Source organism: Lates calcarifer, linkage group LG23, assembly GCF_001640805.2.
Source record: "Lates calcarifer isolate ASB-BC8 linkage group LG23, TLL_Latcal_v3, whole genome shotgun sequence".
NCBI classification, from domain to species: domain Eukaryota; kingdom Metazoa; phylum Chordata; class Actinopteri; family Centropomidae; genus Lates; species Lates calcarifer.
In genome coordinates, this window is record NC_066855.1 from 8,808,928 (window position 1) to 8,827,774 (window position 18,847).

General features: G+C 42.4%; 1 protein-coding gene across 1 annotated transcript; it reads right to left on the reverse strand.

Annotated features, from left to right (window-relative positions):
• Positions 1-2: 2 nt before the first annotated feature.
• Positions 3-11,511, reverse strand: atp2a1l (ATPase sarcoplasmic/endoplasmic reticulum Ca2+ transporting 1, like). Its single transcript, XM_051066243.1, is given in 25 exon segments — positions 3-665; positions 1,989-2,034; positions 2,348-2,465; positions 2,624-2,741; positions 2,829-2,962; positions 3,047-3,132; positions 3,214-3,416; positions 3,533-3,753; positions 3,871-4,094; positions 4,203-4,314; positions 4,400-4,618; positions 4,723-4,839; positions 4,932-5,063; positions 5,163-5,265; positions 5,378-5,466; positions 5,562-5,728; positions 5,835-6,132; positions 6,238-6,323; positions 6,423-6,503; positions 7,285-7,423; positions 8,456-8,560; positions 9,763-9,845; positions 10,245-10,262; positions 11,233-11,305; positions 11,307-11,511. Coding segments are annotated over 24 exon segments (2,976 nt in total). The 5' UTR covers positions 11,352-11,511; the 3' UTR covers positions 3-665; positions 1,989-2,029.
• Positions 11,512-18,847: the final 7,336 nt, after the last annotated feature.

Here is an 18,847-nt window from a genome sequence, read left to right on the forward strand (position 1 = left end):
CATGAGTTTGTAATCATCACTTTATTGCAGCTTATCACGTAAACAATATATAAGACCAAAAGTGTTGTGACTGAGTGGACATGCCCATTTTAATGTCATGAGACCTCCAAAAGTCCACTGACTGCATGAAGCCTATGGAGAGCGCTGGCAGCTGGAGGCATGTGGTTTTTCTGCCCATATGAAGTCATTTTGCAACCCTACACCACACTGTACAGAGCCCAGCCAAAGCAGGGAGGCTGCACGAGACACGAGCAACAAAGACTAGAATAAAAGTAATGAGCTGGAAAGTCAATCATATGAAAATGGACAGAGGACACAAAAACACAACAGCTGAGAATATCCAAGTTTAACAAAAAATCACTTTTAATACATACTTTATTTCTTAGAATAAAATCTTAAATATTTTAATACTTTATCGGCAGGGATACTTCCCTTCATTTTAATTCAATCTCCTTCCTTATATAGAGGCTATTTTTATGTAGATTTTTAAAAGTTTTATTGTTTTTTTTTGGTACGTTTTCCTGTGTTTTCTCCTCTCTCTTCTATTGGTTGGCTCACTATGGCTCCCCTCTTTGGTTATGATCTTCCTCTCACTCTTCTCCACCTCTTTCTCTCCAACCCATAAGATCCTCTTCTTCTACATCTCTATTTAACTTCTGTACCTGCTGAAGAGAGAAATAGATCAATCAGAGGGGGAAATCGTGTGTGGACACATGACAATGAAACAGAATGACACTTAAACTATCTTTACAGACAACACATTCATTGAACCCATCCCAATAAGACAACCTTTCACTCAAGAATAATTTATTTCTTAACATCAAATCTAATGAAAGTAGCTAGCAAACTATGTTATAGCTCAGAAAAGGTAAGTGGCAAGACACTGAGCTAAAGTAAGTCTTTTTACTTTTATCTGCAGACCCAACATTTTTAAGTTGGTTGAGCAACAATGCAACAATATAGCCATGTTTACATGAGAGGAACATGTGCAAAGCATGGATCTGTGTCAGACTAATGGTCAAAATTCTAAATTAAAGCTCCAGGCAGCTGGAAATCAGGCTTTCAATCACATAATGACAGGAATTTGTGGTTCAAAGATCATCAAATGGGACAAATTGTAACCACCTGGACCTTAAATCAGAGCAAAGCAGATGTTATTGTGCGCAGATCTAGCCTGATACAGGTCTGAACAATCACAGGAAGCATTTGTCTCCGATGAGATAACTATCTTTTCAAGAGCCAGTTGATTTTCCCAATAAGGGTCTTGCACGTGGACATGCAAACCCATTAAACATTCCCAACACTGGATGAAAAGGTTGGTAACAGTTTATCTTAATATATATACTTTTATATATGAACATATACATTGATTCTAAAACATTACAATTGGTTATAAGCAGATATCAGGGCATTTTAAGTGTTTATTAATGTACAGGTTCTTCACAGGTTAAGAGTTAAATCTGTATATATCTACATCCATACACACTTAGTAAGGCCTTTTATCCACTCATAACTACATTATACACTGTGCTAAATGGGAAGGTTAAAATAAAGTGTTACCAAAGGCTTTTGTGGGACAGAGACTCTATCGAACAGACATTGGTCACAACTCTACCAGAACGCAGACAGAAACGACCCGACAGACACGCTGTAACGCTGACACCAACAGCAGCAACTCAGAGGTCACTAACTCATCTACTGAGGCATCTAACAAGCCTGTGTGACATGACATGACGTTCAGATATAGATAAGCAGAACTCAGGAATCTCCCCCATTCAGTGGTCATCATGCCACTGTGTCAGTTTGTTCACTTTCCCTCATGTTGTGAGGGAGACCCCAGAGTTCCACATCAACACAAGTCTGATAATATGTAGACGTAACTGAAGACAGATCTGCAACAGAGCAGTAACATATGCAACAACACAAAAACATACACACAAACTACAGGTACACAGTGACAGGTACTAGCAGTGCATGCTGTGGAATACCTTGCTTTAGTTACAGGCTAATAGTGGTGGATTGACTGAATTTATTCTGGAAATGAAAAAACGGTTAAGTGAGTTAATGATGAATGGAAAGAAGAGACAATGATGAGAAAGATCAGGAGGATGAAAACAGTTATTACAGACAGATAGAGAGATGATGTAGTGAAATAAAATTCCAGTAAGATAAAGAGGGATTACACTTTGTTTAAAAAAAATATTAATAATTAATAAAACTGTCATAGCATCAATCAATTAATCAGGAAGTAGAAGTAAAACTGTATCTATCATCTGAGGAAATAAGGTATTTGAAAGAGATTTTTAATATGTTAGAATGAATGTCCAAAAACAGGAAAACCACTTACTCTCAACATAGTTGCGAGCGACGAACTTCAGCACCTCATCAATGGCGATGACGGGGAAGGAAAGCTTCAGGACCATGATCCACTGCTCTGTGTTCAGATGGGTCAACTTGAAGATCATCTGGGGGAGCAAAAGAGTGTGAGTCAGTACTGTTGGGACACTACAGTGGAAAGCAACTACAACAGCAAGACAATTCAATATAATACCCTTAAACTGGAAGCTTTTCACACACACAGCTGTTAGATCAAAGTGTAGAGAGCGTGGATGTCTGAACTTACGGGCAGAGGGTCAACATAGATGATCATGAAGTGCAGGGACATGGAGAGGGTCATGGCGGAGAGCAGCCAGAAGTTGCTCCATGGGGGCATGCGGAGCAGAGACTGGTTCTCAGACAAGCTTGAAAAAGAAAGAAGAAGGGTTGGAGTCATTTCAAGATTTAGGCACAGGTGACCGTACTAGCTGTAAACACATTGCAAGTATTACCTGTTGAGAGCGTTGCACATCTCGATGGTGACCAGCACAGACAGGGCCATGGTCATGGGAGGAGCGGCCTCAAAGATCTCGCAGTCGATGCCGGCGAAGTCCTCGTTTTCATCGTGGCACTGCATGAAGTGGGACTGTACGGAGGAGAGGTGATGTTATTAAGTGTCTGTGTGTCAGTGTTTGTGAAAGACAAACATCAAATGGAGACAATTACTCACCAGCTGATAGTAGCTGACAGCGGGACCCTCATCATCGTACAGGAACCAATAGGCAGCACCACCGACAGTGGCAGCACCGACGTATCCTGTTAGGGGAAGGTGACAGTGTGGGTGTGGGTGTTCCTCCTGCAGTTAAACTGAAACACAATGTCTGCAGTTCTACTTACCACCAATAGCCATGTATCTGAAGAACAGCCAGCCAGAGATCAGGGGCTCCTTGGGGGAACGTGGGGGCTTGCCCATGATGTCCAGATCAGGGGGGTTGAAGCCCAGAGCGGTGGCAGGCAGACCATCAGTAACCAGGTTGACCCACAGCAGCTGGACGGGGATCAGAGCCTCGGGCAGACCCAGGGCAGCAGTCAGGAAGATACTGTAGGAGTGAAAGAGGAAAATACGGACGAGGTTAGCCAGAGACAGAGAGAAAGATGGCCGTTCAGACGGTGTTTAGGTGTGGATCAGAGTGCATGCTATACAAAGGCCACTCACCAGACGACCTCACCGACGTTGGAGGAGATGAGGTAGCGGATGAACTGCTTCATGTTGTTGTAGATAGCTCTGCCCTCCTCAACAGCAGCCACAATGGAAGAGAAGTTGTCGTCAGCCAGGACCATCTCAGAGGCAGACTTGGCAACGGCAGTGCCAGAGCCCATGGCGATGCCGATCTCGGCCTTCTTCAGGGCAGGGGCATCGTTCACACCATCACCAGTCTGGGGGTGGGAGGAGAGGAAGCGCAAGTTATTACTATTACTACTACAGGCTGTAAATCCTGTAAACAGTACAGCCTGACACACAAGTAGTAACTTCAGTTTGTATCCTATGCTCACCATGGCAGTAATGTCATCATAACCCTGCAGGTACTCCACAATCTTGGACTTGTGGGATGGCTCCACACGGGCAAAGCAGCAAGCCCTGCGCACAGCCTCGGCCTGTTCGTGGGTGGGCAGATCGTCAAACTCGCGTCCGGTGTAGGCCTTGCCAGAAACATCCTCCTCCTCAGAGAAGATGCCAATGCGCCTGCAGATAGCGATAGCGGTTCCCTTGTTGTCACCTGAAACACAGAGAAGAAGTGAATGGGTGGATATAGTTGTTTTAAATACTATATACAAACTCAAATGACTTTTCTGTATTGATCACTTATCCAACCCGTAATACTGACCAGTGATCATAATGACACGGATTCCAGCAGCTCTGCACAGCTCAATTGAGCCAGTGACCTCCTTACGGGGGGGATCCAGCATACCCACGCAGCCAACAAAGGTCAGATCAGTCTGAAGAGAGAACATTTTTACATGTAGTCACAGTTGTATCCTCATGGCCTCAATGTCCAGTCCATCTGTATTGTTGTGAGCTCACCTCGTAATCGGCAAACTTGGTTGAGTCCTCGAGGTTCATCTCCTCCAGCTTCAGTGGGGTGTCACGGGTGGCCAGGGCCAGACAACGCAGGGTGTCACGACCGGTACCCCAGTCCCTGATGACGGCCATGATCTTCTCCTTGATGGCGTTGGTCAGGGGGACGCGGGTGGTGCCAACACGCACATATGCGCACCTGTCAATCACACCCTCAGGGGCGCCCTGCAGAGAAAAAAAAACAGGATGATTACTTTGTGTCATGTTGAATGCAGAGTTGTCAAAGTGAAGGCATCTGACCAAAGGCTGTGAGAGGGAAGGAAGCTGACCTTCACGAACATCTTGGCGCCACCATCACCCTTAGAGGGGGTGCAGTACACGGACATGGACTTCCTGTCACGAGAGAACTCCAGAGTGAAGTTCTTCTTCATGAGCTGCTTGATGACCTGTTGGAAGACAAAGAGAAAAGAGGGTTAAGATGGATTTACAGTTAAAATGAGAGTCATACTCATTTCACAAACAGCGAGAGGAAACTTACTGTGCAGCAGGCGTTGGCTCTCTCAATCCTGGACAGGTTCTTCACGTTGCTGTTGAACACGTTCATCTTCTCAACCAGGCAGCACAGGGCGGTCTCAGTAGCCTCACCAACCTTCTCATAGATCTTCTTGGACTGGAGAAAAGGAGGGCGACGGAGAGAAAGGGTTAGCCCATGGAAGGTCATGAGGTTTCAGGGTAGCAAACACACACACATGCAACTTTGTGACTTTACCTCATTGTAGTCCAGAGAGGAGTCGTTGCACAGGGCGCAGATGGTAGCCAGCTCAACAAGGCCGTCGTATGCGCTGCAGTTGGTCTTGGCACCTCCCTGGGTGCTGATGGACAAAGAGAGGGAAACTGAATTGAGTGATGGTTTATATACATTTAAATGATGACTGATACTGACAACATTAAATGATGGTTAAGTGCCAGTGAAAACCAACTTACACCTCGCCCTCGGGGGTGTACTTGGAGCCAGAGATGTCAAAGGCATCAAGGTCAACATGGTCGCCATCCACATTCTTGATGATGAACATCTGCGGAGGAGGAAACAAAGAAGTTTTTATCGTGCCCGAAGCGGGACTAGGTTTGTGGAGCCAACTGTCTGTTTTCTTTTTGATTAAATACCCACCTTGGTCACACACATCTGGTTGGTGGTGAGGGTGCCAGTTTTGTCAGAGCAGATAACGGAGGTGCAGCCCAGGGTCTCCACAGAGGGCAGGCTTCTGACAATGGCGTTCTTCTTGGCCATACGGCGGGTACCAAGGGCCAGGCAGGTGGTGATGACGGCGGGCAGACCTGAGAGACATTGGAGAAAACTGTGAGTGTGGTCAACAGTGGTAGAGAGAGAAACACATGTTGTTGTTCCTTCACTGTTCAAAACAGTCGTCTTCTCCTCCCTCACCCTCAGGGATGGCAGCCACAGCCAGAGCGACAGCGATCTTGAAGTAGTAGACAGCACCACGGATCCATGAGCCACCGTGGACGGGGTCGTTGAAGTGGCCAATGTTGATGGCCCAGACAGCAACACAGATCAGGGAGATAACCTTGGACAGCTGCTCGCCGAACTCGTCCAGCTTGGCCTGCAGAGGGGTCTTCTCCTGCTCAGTGGCAGCCATCTGGTCACGGATCTTGCCAATCTCAGTGGAGACTCCGGTGGCCACAGCCACACCGATGGCCTTGCCGGCAGCGATGTTGGTGCCCTGTGGAGAAGAGAAGAGGAGGATGGTAAGAAAACAGGTAACAGTGGGAGTAACAGAAAAAAGCTTGAAACACAGCTGCAGCGTTGATGATAGTGGGACACTTACAGAGAAAAGCATATTCTTCTTGTCCTGGTTGACAGCTCTGAGGTCGGGAACAGCCTCAGTGTGCTTGATCACACTGACAGACTCACCTGAGAGAGAAATTTAACAGGAAATTAACTCAAACCTGCCAATTGAGATTGGACAGGAAAACGTAGTACTGGCAGATTTAACGTTTCTTGAAAGCTTACCGGTGAGGATGGACTGGTCAACACGCAGGGTGGTGGACTTGATGGAAACAATCCTGATGTCAGCGGGGACTTTGTCACCAACTGTGGGAATCACAGAGAGGAGATCATTCAAATTAATCCTTGTTATTTCTTATTGACATTATAAATGAATTAAATACACCCATGGTGATTGTGTACATTTACAGATAAGTGTGTGGTCAGGAAATGTCTCTTATTTAATTATTTCCAATTACATCCAAATGACTGTAATAGTTGCAAATGGCATAATTCTTGTCACTCATGAATGAAAACCCTACTGAAAAATACTACTACTAATAATAATACTGTTAATGATTCCCAAAATAAGAGCCACATGCTCAGACAGCTCGTTAAATTTCTATACTAATCCATGGATTTCATAATGGGGCAAAACTTCAACTGACACACGCGTGGCCCAATGAGAATGAACCATACATGAGAGTGGGGGTGGGGACAGCCAGTCAGAGAGGCAACAGGTGTACGCTGACAAATGAACAGAAGTGAGCAGCGGCAGGGAGGGGAGAGGAGGTGCGGCAGGTGCTGGTGAGGGTATTTATATTCATGATTTTGTTTTCCTTCAGTCAGCATGTTTTCACAGCAGTGCTACTCCGTCCTGCCTTGCTCTCGTTGCCTTAAAAAGACACGAGGCCCCGCCATCAAACCTTTACCAGACACACTCCTGAATGTGTGTTTTTGTTTCTTTCCCTCAACAGAAATGTCAGTAACTCACTGGATGTGTGCTGTCTCTTCTCACAGCTTTGACATAACAGACTGTGACTAACAGGGATGTTGTTGCCCTGACGTGAGTGTTTACAGGGTGCACTGACAGATTGACATTTCTTACCAGACACCTCCACAATGTCTCCAGGGACAATTTCTCTGGCCTTGATCCTCTGCACACTCTTTCTGTCAGAACGGTAAACCTTGCCCATCTCAGGCTCGTACTCCTTGAGAGCCTCGATGGCATTTTCAGCGTTACGCTCCTGTGGCACACACAGACAAAAAGACACAAAGAAGCAAAATTAAATAAAGGCTAAAGGCTAAAATAAATAATGGCTGGCTAAAAAACATCAAAAATACACTTACGAAATCCGAGTGTGACGTTTAATTGTGAAAAAGCATGCATTTAAACAGACTTAATGCACACTGACTATCACTAAACTGATGTCAACATGCCTGTTTATCCTTGCTTGGATGTAAACTATACTCAGTTTGTCCTTGGTCTAACACTGGAACTGTCCTCTAAGAGGCTTTGAGTCATTACACATAGCAATTACAGACTGATACACAACCTACTGATGACATATGAGTAGGTCAAATGCACTACCCAACCTAAGCTCCCATACAACCACATTTCCATGTCATTCTTTTCCAATAAATATTAATTTCTGTGTGGAAACTTGCATTCATGTTCATTAGGGTCATGTGACTCTACAACAAGAGAGTACATGCTTACACTGTACACTGTTCAGAGATTATACTTGAAGTGATAAAATTTGATCCGCGATGCACAGCATAGATCTCTGAACAGCAGGTCGCTAAATTCAGTTCTGTTTTTGATGAGAAAAACAGCAATGAAGCAGCTGATTTCGACACTTGAGCAGGATGTGATAACAGCTATGTTCCCTCGCTGACTGATGCCCCCGGCAGCAGTGCCAATTACTTAGTGGCACGCATGTAAAAGAGCATGACTTGCATATTGTGAATCCATCTCTTGCTGTCAAAACAGACACTACAGGCAACACAAACTGTGCATGATGTCTGTAAAATACTAAAATATTCTTATACTTGTCATGAACTACAATGTTTGATACATGTGCATGTAAGTTTGAGCCAACAATATTGTGTATTTAAGATGCTGTAGCAGCAACACACACTATTTTTGACCTTCAAAGCTGCAAAACTGATGATATTTCGATTGAGCAACCAGGTCTGTGTAGAAAACATGGCTGTAACTGGAACCTGTGTACTTTCTGCTGCCTTATTGCTCAACGTGCTAGGGCCTCGGTACTGACCTGCCACACTCCGACAACGGCGTTAGCGATGAGGATAAGAAGGATGACGAAGGGTTCCACGAAGGCGGTGATGGTCTCCTCGCCTTCCTCGAACCAGGCCAGCACCTGAGGTCAGAGTGGTGAAGAGTAAGTCGGTGTGGTGGAAGGTGACACACTGCTCCCGAGAAATGGGATGCAAATATCTCTACACCTTTGTACTGTATGGAATAATTACATGGTTTAAACATTTTCATTTTCATTGCAGATTTATAGGTTTATGTATGATGTGTAATAGATGAATAATAAGAGGATACATTCTTTCTAGATCGTGGAGGCCATGAAGCCATGAAGGGGGTGGGTATTTAGCGGGCATTTATAGTTCTGTATGTATTTAGCATGGTTCTACACAGCATTTGGATATAATATATAATATAAAAATACAATAATCTTATAGGTAAAGTTATATAAATGTTATTATTATAATATTTTTGCATGTCATAATATGATTACGTAATTGTTATTAATTTGATCTCAATGTCCCATAACTCATTGCTCCTTCTGACTTCAACCCTCTTTCTGTGGAGGCCCTTCGTTCCTTCCTTCTGGCCTGACCTTTCCCGAAGGATTCAGTTTCTCTCCTCAGCTTGGGGCTTTCTTAAAATAAACCCTTACCCCTCGGCCCCCCTATACTTCCCTGACCCCCTGTCTCTCACTGGCTCCTCAATATTCGCCTTCTAAGGCCATCGTGACAGCTGCACGAAGGGGTGAAAGCTAGGCACAGGAATTAATACACCTCCGACAAGCCTTCGCAATCTGTCTCCCTCCTCTCAAGTTGTTGTCCTCAAAAAATACACAGGAGGGTGGAGGGACTTGGCGGGGGAGGTTTAAGAAGTTGTCTTGACAAAGTGGCCAGAGAGACATGATCAAGTAGAGCATGCTTGTTCACTAGATAACTTGTGTGTTGTGGGTTTTTAAAGTTAAGTGCATTTAATTACTTGTTTCCAGATGGCACACAAGAATGTAAGAGGAGCCAGAGGTTACTGTGCCATGAAATGAAAATTAATTTAATCTGAAGAGTTTATTCTTGTTAATAAGAATTCTAATTAAGTATGCAAAACTTCATGAAAAATAGTAAAGTGTCACTACAACTGTCCTTAGATACTGGAAATTTTGTCCCACATGATGATGGTGGCTCATGGACTTTGTTTGTACTGTTATGTCTGCTACTCCCACTTTACTTTAAAATGAACATGACACGAATAACCACAGTTTAAAATGAGTGACATAAAACTATAAAAAATAGTACTGATAAATTACTGTTCACTTACAAAAGAGATGCAGGCAGCCAGCAGCAGGATCCTGACAAGCAGGTCCTCGAACTGCTCAATGACCAGCTCCCAGATGCTCTTACCTGAGAGAGACAAGGAGATAGAGAGAGGAAGAAAAAAATGAATATGAATCAATAAATAATAATCACAAAATATTAACGTAATTACTGAAATGAGCAAGAGAGTGTTTGTGTATAAAAGTGTATTTCAAGTCTGTAGCATTGTGATCAAAATGATGATGGTCAAAACAGAAGACACATTACAAATGACTGACTGATGATGTCCAGTAGTAAGTGGAATTTCAGTAGCACGTGGACACCACACAATCAAAATGCTGGCTGCATGTTTTTATTACAACCACTCTGTGGAGGAGGGCCAGGTCAGAGTAGTAACGATGGTTATTTAATCTGGGTTGAACCAGGTGTGTGGAAGCAGTTGTTCAGATTTACACATTTTGTAAATGTGGCAGGGTGAACACTTACCCTCCTCAGCGGGCAGCTCTGGAGTTGGACACAAAAGCGAAGGAGGTGGAAGAATGTGGAGACAGAGAGACATGGGGAAAAAAGATGGTTAGTTAAAATGATTCAGGTTCATAAATCATTTTGGGAGAAAAGCTACATTTCTTGGTATATGATCATGAATGTGATCACAGGAGCATTGGTTTCTCAAACTTCCACCTTTTTAAAATTCTCTGAATGTTTGAATGTAATGGCTGAATTCAAAAGGCCATTGCGCTGTATTGTTATTTGATACTGAATCAGCTTCCATTGATTTCCAATATAGGCATAACGAAAACCTCCCTAAAGAGGCTGTTCATATTGCAAATTCCTTAATTTTAAACAAAATAAAGCAATACGTTTAATGGCGGCTCAGTAAAAGGCAAGAGAAACAGCGAGAAAACAAGAATGTTCCTGCTTTTGAACTGTAATACCACATTAGAAACACAGCCTTTGCTGTCTAATTTGACATTCCACTGGTTATTGATTAGTAACCATATTACGGATAATCTAGCCGTAAGCCATCTAAGGACCTCCCCTTTTTGCCTGGCCTAAAATTATCCACCTCTCCTGTTAACGCCCGCCCCATATATCACCCAGGAAGCTTCTTGAGCCATCACCTGTCTCTCTCGCTCTCCAGCCATCTTCTTTGGCAATCTTTAAATAGCTCTTCAAAGCCCTCAAAGTCTCTGCTTCTCAATGTCTCTGCATTTCTACCAGCTGTTGCAACTCCTCTCTAAAAAAGCATCACATGCAAAATCTCAACCCCCGGGCCCCGACGCAACAAGTATCTGTGGGAACCCCACTAGCGTCGACTCAGGAAAACGCTTCCAGGAGCTATCTTAGCAGAAGTCATGGTACTTTGTGGAATATTTCAAAAGCAAACACTCACATCTTTCTTTAACTGTGATGTGAGAAGTCTCTCTATGTTACTGTGCAAGTCCCACCCCATCCCTGATGCCCACACTCTCACCATTGAAGCCATACTTGTCCAGGTTCTTCTTGAACTGGTCGGGAGTGAGACCGGTGTTCTCATTCACCCCGAAAGTAAGACAGGCATTCTGCCGGGGTCTTTGCGTGTGCGTTCTCCATCCTCTCTGGATAGACAAGGGATTGGCCGTCTAACCGTGCCTATCCGCGCTCTTTTACTTCTTTGTTGTTCTCTGCAGATTTCACCCTTGGTCCACCACCCTCACCTAAAAGTGTGGCACCCTCCAATTCAGGAGTGCTGGACTGACAGAAAGAGCGAATAAGCACATGCATGGAAAGGGTTTTATACCCCCAAAGGCCCTGGGATTGGTGGACACCCCGCCGACACACGCCTCCAAAATTCCAGCATGGCAGAACATGGTGGAGGTGGGGGTGGGGGGACAGTCAGGGTGGGGTGGCGGGTGTCGAGGTGGAGCAATGGGGAGGTGAGATTGTGGACTTGGACAGGAACTGAGGACAAGGCTTGGATTTGGAAAGGAGGTAGCGCAGGAGAGTGGTGGTGCAAGGGCTGGGGGTGGGGAGGAGGAGAGGGAGGGAGGGAGGGAGTGGGGGGGGGGGTCGTACCATGGATGAAAATGAGATCTGTTTTTGGAACATGCATGGTCAGTGGAATAAGACGAAGGGAGAAGGTGAGAGAGCGAGACAGGAGATCATCCAGAGGGAGGGAGGCAGGGAGGGGGCACATTGAGTGATGGCTCAACTGGTTTCTGCTGAGGAAGGTAGCTGAGCCAGAGAGAGGAGCAAAGTGCACACAGAGTGAGGCACAGAAGGTGAGAGACGGTGGATGAATAATTTTTTTTACACAGGAAATGGGGTTACACACATCGGCACATTGACACCTAAAGCTCTCAGTGACTGGGAACAAAGCTCAAACCAGAAACAAGAACTTTGTAGAGCAGAGCTGAATCATCTGTCGCCACCAACATGTGTACATTTATCTCAAGTTTTACAGAGCCAGTCACTACTCATGACAACAGAGACACCAGACCTGATGATAAACCTAGTTAAGTAAGACATGGGAATGATAAGAGCAGAGAAGAAAGTAAGTGTGTAGTAGAGAATGGGGGACAGGAATGCTGGAGGGACAGCCAGTATGTCATACTATCGCACCACAGAGGAGAAGCCCCGGCTGGAGATACGAGAGGATCAAGTTTTATTTCTCTTTTTTTATGAGGAAGGGAAGGCAGCAGGGAGATATGGCGCGGCTTAAGTAGATGTGCGACAGATGATCCAGCCAGTAAGTGCCATTCAGCGAGGCACAATGGCCTCTTGTGGCGAAGTCAGAGCATTGAATTTGTTGAACTAGGTGCGCAAGAATCCACATGATTTACCAGAGAAAATAACATGTCTCTTTTTATCTTATATACCTGGGCTCACTGGCTGGACTCAGTCTTTTGTGTGATAACTAGGATTTGATCATTTATTATTCTCTCTGTTCCGTTAGAGCAAAAATAGGTCAAGAAATCTTCATGTAATTAAAACTTAGATGCTAGCTTTACAATTCAGTATAAAATTGAGTGGTATGATGTTTAGCACAGACTTTGTTGATTTACAGTTTGTTTTAACAGCAGTAAACTGGCTGTTGGGTGGTGCAGAGTCCTCTGTGGACAGGAATTCAAGTTGCTGTTGCTAATCAATAACTTGACAGGTGTTCATGGAGGAACAGCAGTGGTCAGCACTCACCACCACTGACAGTTACAGGACACATTTTTTCGCTGCAATCTATTTATTGCTGGGTTACGTTGTTGTGCAGTGTCACAGGGCCATCGTACATCAAAGATCAATTTGTTTTCTGAGGCTTTACTCTAAAGATGCACTTAATGGCAGTTATTACATAACAAGCTGCATTCTCCAAAGTTTATTTTAGGTCAAAGCCGTTTGGATCATCAGTAGTGTTAGACTGTATGCTGGTGACTGATTTTATTGCGTCATATTTCACTTTAATAACACTGTCACTTTATGTGAGGCCATCACAGACTGGATGGTCAGTGAATTTAAACAAATCAGGAGAAACAAATTGTGCTGGAGGGAAACAGAAAACAGCTGCTCTTGTCTTTAGAAAGCATCAGTGTCTTTACATTCAGTAATAGTTACGTGACGTACAGTTTATTCTGGTTGAACTGTTGGCAATGGACAAAAAAATGAATGAATTAAATAAATAAAATCAAAAATTTGCCAGTAACAGTCTGTTTCATAGCACTGCAGTTTCACCAAACAAACTAGAAATTACTTTGGTCTGTACTTTGATTTTTTTTTTTTTTTTTATCATTTTTGACTTTTGCACCTAAATGATTAAACAATTAATTGGAAAAAGAATTCATAAATTCCTTTACATCACCATGCAGCACAATATACCATTGATGTAGAAGCATCATGCGATTGTATTAACAATTATTTATTGTTATTTTCATATATATATTATTTAATTTTTTTTTTTTTTATCACCACAGCACAATTACCATGTGTGAGCATCACGATAACAATAAGTTCTGGAGCATTATTGTTATTATTTTTATTATATAAAAATGTCATTATTTATTTTCATCACATCACTGTTAACTACCAAATTTCTGTCTTCTATCTATTTGACCAGTTGACATTGCTACTTTCACTCTTCCATGATCCAGTTTTGTATTTAAGTAACTGTTATCTATTTAGACTTCCTGACAACTTACACTTAAGGCCAACTGATGATTTTCACAACTGCTGTGTGACCTTAATAAATTACACAACCTCAACAACCCACATCATGGTGTGAACCATCATTATTTGAGGCTGCAGGTTTCAGTTTCTGGTTTTTCTGTCGCGCTGACAGATTTGTGTGGGAAAACCTTGTTTGTTTTCTTCAGCCCTTGTAAAAATATGCCACTTTAACTGATTTGTTTTGTGTAATATTAACAGATGTACGATTGCTGATATTGTAAGTACTGTAATAAAAGATGAAAAATAAACAATGGCAGCCCTGAAAACAGATTGACTGACTTGCTCAAGGACACTCCAGCAGGGTGGGTGCTTCCAGTAATGGAGGCTTTAACTCAGGTCGTCCAGCTGAAGGACGTCACTCTAATCCCGGGAACCCTCGTGCACTGTCAGCAAGTGTGTCAGTAATTTACCTGGAAACAAAGCAAATGAAAAGTTTTAAATCAAATTTAAAAAGTGTACTGTTTCATAATTTAATTAAGTGCAGCAAATTGTGTTATTTTACACCACCTTTATAACTCATTGATGTGATTTCTGATTTCTGTTTGTGAATGTGTTCCTACACAAACAGGAGTAATTTCAATATAATTTTAAATACATTATGTGTATACTTTATAAATGTATGTATACATTTCATGGATCTAAACCTCAGATATTTGCAGTACATGTGGAGCCACTCACTGTACATATACTATATACAGTGTTGACCTATTAACACAAACATTCTCCTCCACAGTGAATTTCTAAAATTGGAAGTTGTTTTTGTGGCAGCTTTCAAGTTTCCAATCAGCTGCTGGTGACCAGCTGACTCGACCCTGTGGCCATGCTGGTGAGAGGGGCAATTCCATTCCCCAAAAGGTACAGTGAATTTATCCACGATGTGGAAGAAAGTGGCGACCAACGAGAGCAGAAAGAGCACTTAGTTTAATGCATATTTTAAGTGGTGGCAGAATTACGTTCAGTAAAGCACTGAAAAAGCACCGTACTGAGACAAACCATGGCGTCTAAACATCCCAGGTCTTTTGAGAAGCTGCGTACAAAGCTGTATAGAGTTTCAAATTATTAAAATTTTGTACATTTAGCGTGTATAATAATTTGTTTTTGTGGTGATGAGCGTGCAAAGTCATGTAAACCTGCAATCCATGCTACAGTTTGAAAGATATCTACACCCAAACCAAATGTGTTTGTCCAACATGTACAGGTTTAGGGGACTAACAGTTGGCACTAGCTTTATTATTATTTTTTGTTACTGGATGTGTCGATAAAACATTTATACTTATTCTGTTCTGCCAGTGTTCCCATCTCTGTTTCATCCAGCCGTTCTCCAGGCCTCAGCTGTTGTACAGCCGTTTTGACCTCTGAGATTTGGAGGGGGGGGTGGTGGCTGTGATAGGGGTCGGTCTGTCAGTGTCTCCCTCAGGGCAGAGCAGTGACATTTAACTCAATATCCCAGAAGGATAAAGTTTCTCCCTCACTCCCCTCCATCTTCCGCCTCTGTCTGTCCCCGGAGTGCGTGCATGTGTGTGTTTGTGTGCGTGTCTATGCAGGGGCTATTACAGCGTAAACCCCTGCAAGCTGGGACACCCATCACCTCCAACTCCCACCGTGGCGCTAACATGCCACGCCTTCGTGCCAGGCTGAGGGATCACCATGTGCCGCCTTAACCCATCGAGTCCTCCCCTCCTTCCCTCGTCCGCTTGTGAACTCTATACATGTTCCCGGTTCTGTACAAGTGTTAAGTACTGTGGTGGTGCAGCTGTACGCACAGCTATCTTACGCAACTAAGTCGGTCTCTGCTGACTTGCACGGTACAAGCAAAGTGAGAGGGACAAGGCGACATTTGTCACTTGAGGATGTGGAGCCAGGAAAGACCGGCATACCTCCTAAAGAAGGTTATTGTCATTAACAACACATTATGTGGGTTGCACGCTGTACTGTAGACTGCCCAGCTCACTGATATCATCCATTTGTGGCTGGATAATGAAGTGAAAGAACTCTCATTCACAGTTGTTAGCCATAAACACACTTAATCTCATCATTTTAAAAATAACACCTCTTTAACTAAACAGGTTCTGAGCAAGAAGTTAAAACTGCAGCAGCATCATCGTCACTGCACTTGCATCTAAGTTGCATCCGTTAAATGCAGGTTTACGGTTATTTTCACCTTTTATGCATATGCAAAAATAAATAAATAAATAAATAATGGAGCCAAAATGTTCACTGAGCAACAACATAAAATCTAATAATGCAGAACATGTGTGATATTGACAATGAGGACATAATTAGTATCGGGCAATAAGGCAATGGATAAAGGAGCTACAGCGTCAGTGTTAGCTGGGTACTTGTTACAGCATTAGCTAATAGTAATAATAGAAGTGGCAGCTGAGTCCCTGAATCCAGAATTCCTCGCGAGATATAAATAGAGCAGGTGACACCGTGCTGCTGGGCATGGCACCGCGACAGCTTTGCGGCTTTTTTATTTCAGAATGCTGGACCTTTAGCTCAGGCTCAAAAGTCTAACTTTCATCTGCTGGCAGAAAATAAGTTAAGAGGATGTTGGAGGACGCATTTGACTCCACGGTGTCATCAGTATCTGTGCAGTACATTGGGTTGAGGAGTTCCTGGTTGTTCACACCATTCTTCACACTTAGGGCTGTACTATATAAGCCACGGGGGAGCTGATGAGAAAGTGAGCCCGTTGATCAAAAGTAGCTTTCATTTTACTGATGGGGCTGATTTTTAGAGGCCACTGTTGTTAACCTAAAGGCAGAGTGAAGCACAGCATCCTACTTGCTTTACTGGATCAGACAAATTCTGATTTCTGTTCGCTTAGTGGCATTTCTATATTAAGACTGCAGGGAAGTTATTTCTGCTATAGTATGAACTACAGAGGCTGGTAGCATTTACTTACTTTCAGTACAGCATACTTTATACCATTACTCAAATACATTTTTTGGAGAAAAATCTGTACTTTTAGTTGGTAACATTTATATTTTATATCTGTCTTTATATCTTCTGTCTTTATTGTTGTTTCATGATACTGATGTAGCTTAATATTTACATGGAAATTTAGTGTTCATACTCATGAGATGAGAGCTGAGATTTATGTGTAAATATACATTTCACCATTTTTTAATCAGGAAATTACGACTTTACAAATGCTAGTGTATGTTCAAGTATTTACCTTTATCTGTGTGTCCTCACTCATGAAGTTACTCACTTGTGAAGTAGTTTTTTTTAAACAGATACTTCAGTAATCTTACTCAGTTGATGACTACTTTTACCTCTACTTGAGTTCATGCTTAGTAAAAACATTCTTGGTCTGATTAACTAATTAAATGCACAGTAATCAAATTGAGTAGTCCAGAGTTAATAACAGAATCATTAGCCCTCAGTACAAATAAACTGTAGACCACACTGTCACTCTTAAAATAAAGTCACTAGCACACTTTATTATTTATATCTATTAAGTTGAGGATATCTCTTCAAACTATGTTTCTCAGACTGCAGGTTGGACTGTTTTGGCAGGGTTTTTTGATGCACATGAACAAAATCATTCTGGAGCTTCATAATAGCAGTCGTAACAGTTTAGTGTTTCATGCCAGCATAGCTGTATGAACTAGTATGTACAGTATTTGGTATCATCTGAAAGATGAACTCTTGGAAATATAGTACATCTTCAATGTCTTATCTATTTTGAGGACTCTTATCTAACCAAGACACTATTTTTGGGTCAAGTACTATGACTGATGTGAACACTGCAGTCACAAAATTGGGTTGAGTGTTTTTTAAAAGTACTGAAACAAATCTAAACGCAAGGAACATGATTTGGGTCCTCAAGACTCACTGACCAACACAAAATTTAGAAACATAATCCTGTAGAAGTGTCGCAGTTAGAATTTGAGGCCACACAGCCACAGACAAATGCTTTCTGTACCAAGATGTTATGCAAAAAATGGGTTAATGATTTTGTAATAAATTTCCTTTTTCCTTAAGACATGTTTTTCCAATCATAGTCCAAGACAGAGAATTACAGATACACATTTAAAAAAAGTTTGCAAGCTTTTTAAGTCCAAACCCAACCCCCTCAGTTATACCCTTCACCTCTCACCTCATTGGTCCTGTAAAAGGAAGGCAAAGTGATAGACAGAGCGTCTTGAAGAAGGGTGTTGTTGACAGGGAGATGAATGAATGCAAAAAGAGCCTGAGAAATGCCTAAGAAAGAAAGAGGATACTTTTTTGATAAATATAGAATGAGGAACGTAAAAGAGAGATACAGAGTTTTCAACACAGCCCCTGTGAAGGTGAATATTATTATTTTTAAAAAGTGATTATTTAACAGTAATGGAAATCTGATTTTATATGAACCACTGAACCATAGCAACATTAAGCCAGCATTGTTATATTTGATATAAATACTTATGAAATGTTGACATTCCCTTGGGAAAATGTAAAGCAGAGATCAGTTTTGACAGTCACAGCTCTAGTATGTGTTTTTGCCTCTTAGTTCCGAGGATCTTCTGACTAGTAGAGTCAAAGGAGCTCAACACTGCCTCCCAGTGGAGAACATCTGAACATATCCAGATATGGACATGATAACAACAGACAGCAGCCATTACTGTAAGTGGATGGCAGTTCACCTGACTAATTACTTGACTTGTCTGTTGTTGGAGTCTTGGTCAAGAGAGAAATTGTCAAGGTGTTACTTTTAAAAGGTGTATTTAGGAGGAGTGAGCTTTCAGCCACAACTGAAAATATAATCATTTGTAAAATGACATTTAATCAATAAATTAACTAAATATTAACTCAAAAATCCTGACCATTTGACCAAACTGCTTTTAGCCAAGTAAACTCAGTTCATTTAAAAAAACATTCCAGAATATTTTTAAATTGTTAAC